The sequence below is a fragment of the Coffea arabica genome, chromosome 5e, assembly GCF_036785885.1.
Source record: "Coffea arabica cultivar ET-39 chromosome 5e, Coffea Arabica ET-39 HiFi, whole genome shotgun sequence".
NCBI lineage: Eukaryota > Viridiplantae > Streptophyta > Magnoliopsida > Gentianales > Rubiaceae > Coffea > Coffea arabica.
The window spans coordinates 34,133,438-34,147,851 of NC_092318.1; the positions used below are offsets into that span (position 1 = coordinate 34,133,438).

Below are 14,414 nucleotides of genomic sequence, written 5' to 3' on the forward strand. Positions count from 1 at the left end.
TGAAGTTTATACTTGCCACTTTTAAAACCAACAGTTGAATTTCTTGTTTTGTGATTGTTTTAAAATTTGAAAGTGTCAATTAGTTATTTCTTTTTGTCATAACCTTCCTTTATTTTTTTTGTCCAAATTTAATTCGATATAAACACTTGATAATGTTTAGAATTAAATATCTTCTTTGTTTTCAATTTTTGAGTAAAAGGAAATGAACATGAGTAAAAAACTAACAATTTTTCAAATCCCTGTATATATCTATTTAATTTCACTTGAACAGTAATAGAGATATATTACATGTTATTCATATTGTTCAGGTGAAATCAAATAGATATATATACATGAGTTTAAAAAAAAAGTTATTTGTACACATGATCAATGAGGGATGAAAAAATTTATTTTGTAAAGTATAAGAGATGAAAAAATTCATTTTGTGAGATGTGAGGGACAGAATAATTTATTTTGTTAAATGTGAAATACTATAGATTGGATTATGTAAAATTGATTTGACAATTTTGCCCTTAAAAATGATCACACGCAAAACATGTGATAGATTCTGACAAAAAACTAGTCGCAAATATAGATAGGGACCAAATTTGATCGACGTGAATTTGTAAGGAACGTAAAAATATACTTTTAAAAGTGAAAGATGAAAAAAGTCATTTTATAAAATATGAGAGACGTTCTGAACGATTTTTCCTTATAGAAATATAAGTGGTAAGTATTAGTATATAATAGCTCATAACGCAATTCATTAGTAAATTAGTATATTATATAATAACCACTAGGGTATCTAATTACGAGCATATAAAATCCGACAATTCGGTAATCTCGATATCAATTTTTCAAAGTATTTTATGAAACTTTTGAAATTAAATATAAATCGATTTTATGAAAACGTTTTACCATGTATTTCCAGTTTTTTTTTTTTTTTTCGCTTCACACTCGTCTGGCAACAGAAATCCACAGTATCTGCTGCTAAATCAAATACCTCCTGCGTCTTCTTCACCGCCAATCCTCCTCCATATCCTCTTCCTTCCAATTAAGTTCACTAGAAAAGATAATACGCCGCGGTTTCGGGAGAGGCTCAAAAGGATTTTGCAGTCGCCCTTTTTTGCGATCTTGGTGAGAATTAAGAAGTTGACGGGTCTCTCTTCGCTATTTCGTTACTGGTGGTTAGTGTTCTGATTGTTTGACTTCTCGTTTTTTTTTTTGTGAGTTTCAAATTTTTGGTTTCATATTTTGTGAGAATTTTAGCGAGGATTTGCAGAATTCCTGGGGTAAAGAATTGGAAACATTTGCAGAATTTCAGAGGCTATGTTACCAAGGAGCCGTACTGCCGGTTTCATTGCCTTTTTCTTTCCTTTTTTGGTTGAAACTTTGATGCCTTCCTGGTTGATGGATGCTACTGTAGTTGGCATGGCAGATATGCACAAAAGCAAATCAGTTGTTGAGTAAAACTATAAGCAATCCAATCATTGTGTTGTCCAATGTCATCCACTTAAATTGACAAATGAAGTATATATTCTTTCTGATACATACATATTTAGTTTTCTCAAAGGTTACAGGAACCTTTTAAAAATTTCTTACATATACCAGACTCAGTTCTGAAAACTGAACCCGATGCAATCAATAAGTCAATAACCATGTCAGAGTAGTTATTAGCAACTGCATGCTCACTGTACATTGTAGGAGATAAGTTAAATCTCAGGAACAAATTTCACCTGACATATACCACTAGAGGAGTATAAGAGCTAAGTACCAGGAATTCAGACTTGATAGTAAAAGCAGAACTGGGAAGCTTTTTAACTAATGCAAGTGTCACTTTGAGCAAAATGCTCAGGAACATTTTTCTGTTACTTTGGTCTCTCTTTGGCTTAATGCTTTTTTTCCCCTACCCATCTACTCAACTACTACATGAATCTTTGCTGTTAGTTTGGTTTCTGGCAATTTCATGGGTTTTAAATAATTTCAGGATGCTTAGTTGAAGACAGCGTATTATAGCCATTAGATGTTGTTTCATTTTCGCTTTCTCTTCAGTTGTTGTGCATTGCAAGCTTTGGTACTTGTTTTCTTCCCACTGACTGTTTATTCCTCATCCTTGTCAAGTAGCCTGTGGCTGCTGTCAATTCTTCATCTACTAAACAACTTCTGAAAACAGAAAACAGCGGAATAGTTAAGGCTGATGAAGTCATAACAGCAACCTATGAGGCATGTCTTTTGATTTGTTCAGATTTTGCCCCCTCCTTTTTGTATTTTCTTCTCCACAAAATTTCTATATATTTGAATGATTGAAGAGAAAAGTTTGTATTTGGAGGAAAAAAGTTGCAAATGTTGGACAGATAACACTCAATTTGACAAATCCAGTAACAAGCAATAAGTATTGCATGAAAGGATAAGTTTATAAAATGGTTTTATTCCACAAGGAATTGTTGAGAATCAATTAGCATCTATTTAATTTGCTAATTAGCTGTTCCTCACATGAACTATCTTTGACTTTTAATAGTGATATCGTAAGTTTTTTGGTTGCTTTGCCATTATCATTCAATTGTTATATTGAACATGTGTATATTGATTGCAGTTAATCAGATGAGATACCTTTTTACTGAATTATATTTGTATGGAACTGTATCATTCAATTTTGTTGGTGGTTACGTGGCATATTGCAAATTTCAGGAATTTAGAACAAGGTTGTTTTGATTTTTAACATTTCTTCAGATTCAAACAAAGTAACAATAGGATCTTGAAAAAGTTTTAGTATTAGAGATTTTAATGTTCTTTGCAATCATCGTAATGTCCATAAATACATAGCTGATATTGTTATTTATCAGCACTGTTACCTATCGACTTATCATCTATTTGAACTTTTCCATTTTGTTCTTACTGCAGACAAGTCGTGGATTGAATAATTCTCTGTTGTCAATGAAACAAGTACTGTGCAGTATTTCTTGGTGGGTAGATGAGAATCTGAGTTGATAAGATAAAAAAGAGGAGACTTGTGAATTGAGAGAAAGCGAGGCATATAATAAAAGATGAGGTTGATAAATGTGGCGACTTGTAATCTGAATCAATGGGCTATGGATTTTGATTGCAATATGAAGAATATTAAGGAATCTATTTCTAAGGCTAAAGAAGTTGGAGCTGTAATCAGGCTTGGCCCTGAGCTCGAAATCACTGGCTATGGCTGTGAGGACCATTTCTTGGAATTGGATACCGTCACTCATGCGTAAGGACCTCCCAGATTTTATTTTTTTTGGGAATCTCTTGTTATTTTTGGGAATCTCACAGGCAAAGACTCATGCTTTGTAACTCTTGTTATTTTGCATCTTTTTGTTGGGACAAAAATTTGGTTTTGAAATTTTAAATTTGATTTGTAGGTGGGAGTGCTTAGCAGAGCTCTTGCTTGGTGATTGGACAGATGGCATATTATGCAGCTTTGGCATGCCTGTTATTAAGGGCTCGGAGCGTTACAACTGTCAAATTCTATGTTTGAACAGAAAAATAGTAATGATACGTCCCAAAATGTGGCTAGCAAATGACGGCAACTATAGGGAACTCAGATGGTTTACGGCATGGAAGCAGAAAGATTATCTCGAGGACTTTTTACTGCCTGCTGAAGTCTCTGATGCATTGATGCAGACAACAGTACCATTTGGCTATGGTTATGTTCAGTTTCTGGACACGTATGTTAAAGCACATTGCTAGAATTTTTTCTCATGCATAACATGGATGTGATATTTGCCTTTATTTACTGGCATTTTACAAATCTAGGTGGATGAATTAGAAGACAACTATGCATATAAACCTAGCTCTAACTAAACATACGCTAATATGGAGAACTTTTGTTGCTGCACATTCTTTTTGGTTTTCCAGATACTACTTTGTCTTGATCAGAGCACCTAGGAGGATTGTGTAAAAGGACTAGCCAAGCAAAAATACATGAACACCGGCTTTTTGGGGCATTTGGTGTTCAACTTCCATTAAGAACATCATCTTTAACTTCGTAATTTCATATGCCATTGTTAGTTATCGGGTAACTTTTATCATACTATTTATAAACTTGATTCTATGGCACTGCTTGTTGGACCGTGTGGCATTTGTAATCAGTGTGACATATTTTGAATTTTGTCTCTAATACATGACCAAGGCTATTCATACTTTGAGAAAATGTTAGAATAGTTATCTGTTATACAAGCTTGCAGACCTGTTGAATCCTACAAGTTGTTCACAGAGTTTGTAATGCTGTAAATTATTTGATCCTTAGAGCTGTTGCAGCTGAAGTTTGTGAGGAACTTTTTAGTCCCATGCCTCCTCATGCTGAGTTGACATTGAATGGAGTTGAAGTATTTATGAATGCCAGTGGAAGTCATCATCAATTACGAAAACTTGATCTTCGGCTTCGTGCATTCATAGGTGCTACACATACTCGTGGAGGAGTTTACATGTACAGTAATCACCAAGGATGTGATGGTGGCCGCCTCTGTTATGGTAGGCATTAGTTTGTTCTTAACTGTTTCACATATTCTTTTAGTGGTAATATCTGCTCTTAAGATTTGCTTGTCTGTATGTGATAATATTACAGTTACTAGCATTAAAGTGTTTGTTTGAGTGCATGCCCTCTAAAGGGAGCCAGTGCACATTATGGAAATGACTTTCAGGATCTTTTGGATAATTATCTCTTCTTTCTTTTGCAGATGGTTGTTCTTGTGTTGTTGTTAATGGAGATGTGGTTGCCCAAGGATCACAATTTTCACTCAAGGATGTGGAATTGGTAGTTGCTCAAATAGATTTAGATGCGGTATGCTAATTATACTATCTGATTGTAGATGCTTATTTGTTTTTATGTTGATCTTCTTTTTGAATTATTGCATTGCTTGTTTGTTGTGGAAGAAGATCTAGCAGTTATACATGTTTGGGTACATTATTAAATTATGAAGTTAACCGTCATTTATGAATTCGTTTTATGCCTCTTGTTCTGTGATTATTTTGTTTGTTCCTTATACTGGTCATCATGGCAATGTTCAATTGAAATATGCTGTGAAAAATATGAGACATTCAAACTATAATCATGTCTTGTTTAATGGAAATGAATGTACTGAAAAAACTAAAGAATATGCTGTATTAATCAGCAGTTCGGTACCATGGTGACAAATTACTTTTGGATACTGCTAGCAACAGGCATATCAAGAGTTGTCAACGTGATTATAATTCTTGTTCCGTGAATTGGTATCATTTTAAATCTCATCATCGTGGATTGCTTTGTTGGTTATTCATCTTCTTGTGTGGATATTCATAGTACCCTTCGCAGTTTTTGTACTGTTAATACTTTCCTATTTTATAATATTTTACTTAGGTATGGTTTGCGCTAATGCACTGAAATTTTCTTTGCAACTTCTTTTTGGTAGGTTGCTAGTCTTAGAGGATCTATAAGCAGTTTTCAAGAGCAAGCTAGCTGCAAAAAGAAAATTTCCTCAGTACCAGTACCTTTCAAACTTTGCCAATCTTTTAACCTCCAAATGTCATTGTCAAGTCCACTTAAGGTGAGCTTTAGTCAGCAGTGATTCTAAAACCATAAGCATGTAAATGGTGATGACTGAACTTTAGCTTTTAAGTTAATTGCCATCATGGGCATCTGACACTTTGGTCTAGTTATTGAGAAATTTAGTCCATTTGTTTCACATTGCTTTATGTCACTTTTGATATCATTTCTATGTTAATTTCTCAAAGATTAGATATCACTCTCCTGAAGAGGAAATTGCTTTTGGGCCTAGTTGCTGGTTGTGGGATTATTTGAGGAGAAGTGGTGCTTCGGGATTTTTGCTTCCACTTTCTGGTGGGGCTGATAGCTCTTCAGTTGCTGCTATAGTTGGTTGCATGTGCCAGCTGGTAGTGCAAGGTCAGCTTTTGGATACCTTATAGTTTCTTGGTTTTCCAGGAGTCTTAAGCTTTTTCAAGTTTTCCATTGCATCATAATCGATTGTTGCAAACTGGAGAGTGAACACACGCTCTTTTGCAGCTGGATGCAATAATAACAATAATAAGTTTTAGGAAATAACATAATATGAAGGATCATATGCTCAGTTGTAACAATTTGTATAGGTCAGAATCAAGATTGGTTCAAACATGCTTATCACTGCAAATTTTCTATATGATAAGCATTGTCTATGGTATTCAATTCATTGGTTAGTTCATTCTAGAATCCAATCTGTCAGTCATTTGGATGTTTTAGTAAAATTAATCCTGGACCATAGAAGATATATTAATATAAATCTTTTGATATTTACATGTGTAGTCATTTTGGATTGTTGGCATAGAGTTGTTTGGCTGACAGTTCTATTAAATGTAGATGTAGAAGTGGATTGAAAGAGTTGTCCTTTCTGGAATTTTGCATTCTCTTGTTTATTAACCTAAAAGATTTGCATTTTCTTTTTCATTAACCTAAAAGATTAACAAATTCTGTAGAACAAAACAGAATTGCTCTAAGATGTCTCTTTCACATGGTGATTGAATGCACTTATTTGATCAGAAATCGAAAACAATGATGAACAAGTCAAAGCTGATGCGATACGGATTGGACATTACACCGATGGACAGTTTCCGACTGACAGCAAGGAATTTGCTAAACGTATATTCTATACAGTTTTCATGGGATCTGAGAATAGGTACATAAATAAGTAAAACCTTATTATTTTATTTTACTCTAGCATACACATTAAAAACCTAGTTCTATTCCATTTCCATTGTGGTGGATCTAATGGGAAAAGAAGTAAAGAATATGAAGCCACATGATACATGAATACATGTGTACTGTAGCAATCCATGAATGTGCATTTGAATAGAACAAAGGATTTTATAAAAATCTTATGTCACGTTTTATGAAAATCTTATGTCAGGTTTCATCAATTCCCATCAGGTGCTCAACAAACCATCATATCAACTGACAATCAGAATTGTCCTTATTTCACAATATGGTGCTCGGTTACTATATTTTTTTTTGGATTATGGAGGAATTTACCTGCAAAATCTATTTATTGCCTTAATTGTTGACAAGTGTGGCTTTGTAATGACAATTCAAGAAAACTTTAGAGAGACGTCTTCCATGTTTCAAAGTGGAATTGAATTATGTAGCACTAAGTTCAATCAATAGGGTAAACTGTTTTTAGTTTCCCAGCAAATCTACTGCAACCTAGATGCAATTGGTTTCACCCAGACTCCTAAAAGTACCAAAGTGGTGCCCGCTTTGTTTATCTTGCCATGCTCCCGTGATGCGCATTCATCTTTAATTTCTCCTTCACTTTTATTTCTTAAGATTCAATTTTTAGTGTGTTTCTTAATTAGCTTCATCTTCTGCAGTTCTGAAGCCACAAAAGCACGGGCCAAAGTGCTGGCAGATGAAATTGGATCATGGCATCTTGATGTTTCTATAGATGGGGTGGTCTCTGCACTACTTTCTTTGTTTCAAACTCTAACTGGAAAGCGACCACGTTACAAGGTTGATGGACTGTGAAACCAAAGTTTCCATCTTTATGTTGTGCCCCATTAGTCTATTATCATTAGATGTCACAAAAATATTCAACCTGCTTGTTAGTTGTAAAGGATTAGCTACATTTCTTTATATTTTTCGTTAAGTAGAGTTATATCCTTAGATTATTCAATGAAGTGCTTTGTGATAGAAGGCATTAATATGGTCCTTTACATGCAGGTAGATGGAGGGTCTAACATTGAAAACTTAGGTCTGCAAAACATTCAAGCTCGAATTAGAATGGTCCTAGCATTCATGTTGGCATCACTTTTGCCTTGGGTTCATAGCAAATCGGGTTTCTATCTGGTTTTGGGAAGCTCCAATGTTGATGAAGGACTGCGTGGTTATCTGACGAAGGTACTGTTCAATGGTTGTATTCTTTTAACATTTGTGGGCATATAGCCAGCTCAAAAAGCTACTACTGTGATAGTCAAACTCTACTTATATCTATATTCGCTTGAAGTAGTAGTATTTTAGCATTTTTACATTGCTTGACATCAAATCAGAAACAGATGCCTGAAACATTTCAGTCAACATTGAGAGCATTTTGGGGGTTTTCTTTGGATGATTAACTAGATGTATTTTTCAAGTTTTAGCTCGTCTGCTGAACTCCTGCAGTATGTTAACAGAAACAAAGTACGTTGCCAGTGGCCACTAGTATTTAAATAACTGGCCTCACTTAGCGTTTCCGCCTGCTATTAGTCTTGATGATGATTATATTTTGCTTTTTCTTCTGACCAAGAAGTTACTCTTCAGGTTTACTTAGGGTTCATTTGGGAGTGGAGGATTTGTACAGAAAAGAAAGGGAAAGAAGAGAAAGTTAACTTTTGCTTAATTTGTTAGTTTTAAGTAGGAAAGAAAAGAAAGGAAATGGAAGGATGAATAGTTATCAAAATGCTTCCTCCCAAAACGGAAGGAAATGGGAAGAAAGTTTGGAGAAAGCTTGACAATTTTTTTAAAATATCTATTTTATCCTTAAAAAGGTTTTGAACAAATATTTAATGACTTCTATGTCCAAAATCATTCCACTAATTCTCAAAACTCCCAAACAACATAACAATCTCTTCTCTTCTCTCATAACTTAAGCTTTCCCTTCTTTTCTTTTCTATCCTAAACTCCCTAACTAAGCCTTAGAGCTGGAGAGTATGTTGCTCGTGCTGTAATGTAGTTCTTTTTGGACTATTGTTAATTGATTTTCTAGCTTTGGTATAGGATGTTTATTATTAAGTTTCTTAGTTGGTTTAGTTGCTTGGAATGTGACGAGGATTTTGCTGATATAAATCAATAATTTCAGTTTCATATGTATTATTCTTGAATTTTTTCTATAGCTATGTTAAATAGTTGTCTAGAATTACAAGTTTTTGCTAAATCTGGCTATATTCAGAGTTTTCATATGTTTTAATCTAAGTGTAGATTTTGATTAGGTACTAAAAGTCTAGAACACAATACTTCCTTTTGGTTCACTGGCCTGCACAGCTGCATCATCTCTAATAGATTCAAACTTTTTTCTGCAGTACGATTGTAGCTCAGCAGATATAAATCCAATTGGGAGTATCAGCAAGGCAGACCTTCGAACATTTCTGAAATGGGCTGCCATTCATCTTGGTTTTTCGTCACTTGCAGAAATTGAGGCTGCTCCCCCTACTGCTGAATTGGAGCCAATACGGGCCAATTACAGTCAGGTTATATTTTTTCCACATACTTCTTGTACTTTTAATGTTTGCAATGGTTTTCCTGTGTAATTGTGACTCTGACTTTAACGCGATGCCTAAATATCTCAGGCCTTTACTTTTAAACAGCTCAACTTGCATATTATGATCCTTTTTCTTTTTGTTTTCTTTTACCAAATTCTGTAAAATTAGCCTTCTGAAAAGTGAGTACCCTCGAGTTAAAATATGATGGCTTCTTTTTTGTGAATCAGTTGGATGAAGTGGATATGGGAATGACATATGAGGAACTGTCGGTATATGGAAGGTTGCATAAGATCTTCCGATGTGGTCCTGTATCCATGTTTAAGGTAGACTTAAAGATTTTCACTTGTCTCTGACAGTCTTGAATGCAGCGTCCTGGATGCCCTCACTCTTTTCCTCTTTCCCTCTCCTACTCATTGAGAAAGTTATTTTATTGCCTGGGGCAGACAAAATTTTTTTGTAGGTCAATAAATGAAAATCAGTCAGAAAACCTACCAATAAGAGAAATTCAATCAGATCAGATGTAATCCTAGTGTACGGCATTCTTGGTATTTGTGGAACAGAAAACATCATTATGCTGCAATGTGTTTTGACGGTTTTTTGTCCAGTGGTATAGAGCTAGCTTAAAATATTAATTTGTTAGCTGGATGAACTATATTGGCATGAAATTAAGAAGGTTCTGCAATTTCTCTAGTTCTTTTAATGGTATAACTTTAGCCTCTTCAGTGGCAAGTAGTATAGCCGTTAATATCAAAAACATTGAAAGATACTCTCTGTATTTTTGTGGGTCCCCTGGGCAGGCTCCTATCAAAGGATTTTGGATCAGGTTTCATACAGGCCTGTATTGAGCATTAATTGACATAAGAAAATTCATAAAACTGAATAAAGACACTTAGTACCGTGAAGATTGTTAAGAATGTCAATGATCAAATCAACAATTTGGGTTACTTGAAATGTGACATGAGTTTCTACTCAAGTATCTCTGACATGGTAACCTCTATTTCCAGTTTCATTGCCATAACCAGTTTGATGGTGCAGAACAAGGATGTGGCAGTTCAAATATTGGTTAAGCAAAGATTATTGGCAGTATATCTGTTTGTTACTTGTTCTTTTTCTTAAAATCTGTAATTGAAGCTTATCTCCTCAACCAACTACCCCCCCACCCCCAAAAAAAAAAAAAAGGTTCAGAGTGATTGGAGTGCTTTGAATTTTTAAAGTCATCACAATAGCATGCTGCTTCGATGCAAAAATCTTGTTTTTAGTATCAATCTCTTGCCAGAAAGCTTAAATTTCGATCATTTTTTCCAATCGATGTTGCTTCAGAATCTCTGTTATAAATGGGGTGCAAAGCTAACTCCCGTAGAGGTGGCTGAGAAAGTGAAGCATTTCTTCAAGTACTATTCCATTAACAGACACAAAATGACTGTACTGACACCATCTTATCATGCTGAGGTAATTGAACTGTTGGAATAAATCTCAGAGGATTCCACATTTTCATTCTTGGTATTCTTCATGTATAAATGTCATAAGTTCAACCTTGCATTTGTTTTGTGCAGAGTTATTCACCAGAGGACAATAGATTTGATCTTCGCCAATTTTTATATAATGCAAGATGGCCATATCAATTTCGCAAAATTGATGAGCTTGCACGTGATCTTGATGGTGATAAAGTTGCAATAACGAAGTCAACCGACCAGGAGAAAGCAGATGGAACCACAAATGGGGGTATGGGTGTTGTGTCAGCAGGATCAGGAGATCCAAGAGCTGGCTTTTAGTTGTGGTTTATCTTGAACGAACTGGTCAACTTTGTTGCGCCAGATCCTTGGTGCTTTCTCCTTTCCTTTCCTTTATATCGCTTAATGCCTAATCTGGTATCCAGTTTAAGTCCGTTAACATTTAATCACGCACAAAATGCAATCTAACATTTGACATTCATTTCAATGTAAACAATTCTTCCTGTCCAGCTCAATTAAGTGCGATTTGAAATTTTTTCGACCAACTCTTGCAAAATATTTTGTAGTGTTCAGATTCGAAAACTTATGCTGCATTGGATTTATGCGTAGTGTGCTTGTGGGTTCTTGAACTACAGATCGAGATTGGAGATAGACATTGCTGCTCCAGGTGCAAGTGCAACTCAATTCGAGTGGGGGTCCGGGTTTTGGTGGTAATATTGCAATACAATCAAATACGTTATCCTATACACCTTAATTAAGGATTTGGGGCTGGCATATCCCCCATCCGGGGTTTGCCAAAAAAATAAATAAATAAAAATTTTTAGAAGTGTTAACATACACTTGTTTCGAATCATTTATTTAATACTATAATATTCATTTAGAAAAAGGTCGCTTTTTTTTGTTCTTTTTGAGAAGAACAAATTTTAATACTATATCTGTTGCGCTAATATAAAATATTAATAGAAAGAATACTGAACATTTTCAAGTACATTAGCATATTTGTCATGCATTTAATTATATAACAAAATGGGAAAAATTAACGAATAATTTTTTCCCTTGGTAATCAGTGATATTGTGTAATGCTTGTGATAACATAAAAAAATGGAAGTGTAATTTTCCCCAGAAAAGGTGTCACATCAAATCCTAGGTTACCATCCCTAAAATTTGAATAGATTCCTTGATATCAATTAAATAAATTTTAGTTATTTTTGCTTTTTGACAATAAAAAAATTTACAATTATTAGTTTCCTACATCGTTGTAGATTTAGCTGCTAATCATGGTGTTGCTTATTAAATTAGTCACTATAATTATATTAAAACTGATAATGACATTTTATGCATTATATTTTGTGGCAATTTCATGTCATTTTAAATCATGTTTTGCTTAAAACAATTGCATTAAGGACAAAAATATTTCATACGTAAATGCTTAAGCACATGTGAACTTATGCTAAAAGTTTTTGCTTTCTTTCACTTGTTTGAATGATTTATTTTTTGTAGGTGAAAAATTGAAGTTTCGTCACCGATTCAAGCAAGGAAAACTTCAAGTATGTGATGATTAAGCCAAGAAGAAGGGACAAGAAATCGGTCATTAACAAGAAATAGTCAAAAAGCCTTGATTTGGTGACAAAATAGTTGAAGAGGATGATCGAAAACTTTTGCTGAGACAAAACTAGTTCTCGAAACCGGTGCTTGTCCAAAGTCTGGTTTCGTCAGTTCCAACTTTTGCAAGTTGTACAACTTGTGAAACTTGATTCTTCTTGATGAATTGGTGCTAGTTGGACCAACTATGATTGATGGGATAAAAAGGAGACTAGATTAACTTATCAAGAAACTTCATTAATACTATTTGAGCATTCCAAAGTTGGAAGATTCATGTAGCCTTATTTCTTGACTTTTGAAGCATTTCTTTTGCTTGTATTCACATGGTAAAAATGATTTCTCTTTTGTAGCAAGGTTTGCTTATAAATAGATGAAGTTGTAGCAAGCTTGAAGGGGGAAGACAATTCTTCACTTCAAGATGTAGTTCTCATATTTTTCCAAGCCTGAATATTGTAGAATAGTTCAGTTAGTTAGTTTATCCTTCTTGTTTATTAGTTAGGCAAAGATGAAAAAGGAGATGAACTCATACGACAAGGGTCGCATTTCTTTCCAAACTCTTCATCTTTTGTACTTGATTCTATTGTTTAGTTAATATATAAGTTTGATTTTATATTTATTATATCTTTTTAAAGTTTATGCTTTGGGTTTTGGTTGAACTTTTTATAATTGTTTTGTGTTTATTATTTGGTTAGTTGATGCTATTATTTTGAGTAAGTTAAGTAGCACTTTTACTCCTCTAATCATGATTAACTTGTCATTAATTGTAATAATTTTAAGGTGTTAATTTTGCAATGAAAATAGTGATTTAACACTAGTTCAAGTGTGCTAAACTTAGGGAGTATACTTATGAGAGTAGATGTGCACCTTTGTAGTTTAATTATTTATTTCATGTAATTTCATCGAAGAAATGAACTTATAGCTAATTTCATAACCACGAAGTAGGTATGACTTAGTTATAAGTATAGTTGATTTATTATGAGAGTAGGTTTCACATATACTAGTAAATTATACTGTAACTAGTTAAGATAATAACATTCAACTAACCAATAATTTCATTTTAAGAGTAGTAAGCGATTCCATAGCCCTAGGAGTTTTTTATTGTTATTTTTATTACTTTTATTTCATGTTCATAGTATAGGTTTAATCTCTTGCATTTGTAATAATCTAAATAATAAAGAAATTTGAAAACCATCGGTAATTGACAATTTTTCCTGTGGGATCGACACCTAATATCCTTGTACTCGATAAACGATCTGTATGCTTGTAGAAAATGGAGTATTTAGATTTTATTAAAATTTGATGCATGGTAGAATCTCGTCAAAAGTATCATCAAAATAGTTCGATAATTATGCAACAAGCATTTATCCTTGAAGATGCTCTTAGTTGATCAATCATTTTAAAAGTAATAGATAACGCACATACTACTGAGCACTGTTTTTCTTTTTTTTTTTGTGTTTTATTATTAATGACTTATTAACATTTATTTCTTACATGATCAATTAATCCGTTACTTTTACTAGTAATAATTAGATAATATGAACTCTGACTAGTTCATATGAACTTAAATTTTGGATTTACTAGATTTAATATGCTTTGCAGGGTAATTTACATATATTTTGTTCTTGTAGAGAGTTGATGGCGTATTATTGAAAGTGAAATTTAACAAATAACTAAGAAAACGAAAATGAATAAGATAGAAAGGATGGTTTTGTCCAAATACATCATAAAGGTGAAGTTGGATGCCTATGGGTGAATTTCAACTTGAGTAATAGGATCTAGAGGAATCAAACCTAACAAACACATATGAAATAATGGAGGAAGTAACATTATGCAACAATCTCAAATAAATCTGCACTGGAGAATAAGAAAACAATATAATTTTCATATTGCTACACAAAATATAAGCAATCCGGGTTCATTGCAGACAATTGATATGATGGCTTCAACCAAAAATAACAGAAGCTGGCTGACACATAAAGCAAAATATAAATAAATAAAGAAAAGCAAAAGAGTTAAAAGGAGCATAGTAGAGAGTATACACATTGTAGATAATGGAATTTTAATTAATCCTTAAAATTACCATTGGTCTATAAATTATTTCTATGACTCATTTTTATCCAATTGGATATTGCCATATGTTACGTACACTTGAAA

The 14,414-nt window shown here is 33.6% G+C and overlaps 1 protein-coding gene across 4 annotated transcripts; it reads left to right on the top strand.

Moving 5' to 3' along the window:
• The first annotated feature begins 904 nt into the window (after positions 1-904).
• Positions 905-11,203, top strand: LOC113688164 (glutamine-dependent NAD(+) synthetase). Of its 4 annotated transcripts, XM_027205855.2 has the most exons (15): positions 905-1,166; positions 2,104-2,202; positions 2,881-3,217; positions 3,369-3,674; positions 4,256-4,479; positions 4,686-4,789; positions 5,397-5,531; positions 5,719-5,887; positions 6,518-6,653; positions 7,345-7,483; positions 7,694-7,870; positions 9,028-9,195; positions 9,435-9,530; positions 10,528-10,656; positions 10,761-11,203. In XM_027205855.2, the coding sequence occupies exons 3-15, from the start codon at positions 3,024-3,026 to the stop codon at positions 10,977-10,979; spliced, it is 2,196 nt and encodes a 731-aa protein (XP_027061656.2). In that variant the 5' UTR covers positions 905-1,166; positions 2,104-2,202; positions 2,881-3,023; the 3' UTR covers positions 10,980-11,203. The 4 variants fall into 4 exon arrangements, with proteins under 4 accessions (XP_027061656.2, XP_027061657.2, XP_071904587.1 ...); XM_027205856.2 differs by lacking the exon at positions 2,104-2,202; XM_072048486.1 differs by lacking the exon at positions 2,104-2,202 and having other exon boundaries at positions 905-1,116.
• The last annotated feature ends 3,211 nt before the right edge of the window (positions 11,204-14,414 follow it).

What these genes read in the sequence shown, in the direction of transcription:
- LOC113688164 (XM_027205855.2), top strand. Translation starts at nt 3,024, where the DNA reads ATGAGGTTGATAAATGTGGCGACTTGTAATCTGAATCAATGGGCTATG. An exon ending in CATTGTCAAGTCCACTTAAG is followed by an intron (nt 5,532 to 5,718) that starts GTGAGCTTTAGT and finishes AATTTCTCAAAG; the next exon opens with ATTAGATATCACTCTCCTGA. An exon ending in TGCGTGGTTATCTGACGAAG is followed by an intron (nt 7,871 to 9,027) that starts GTACTGTTCAAT and finishes TTTTTTCTGCAG; the next exon opens with TACGATTGTAGCTCAGCAGA.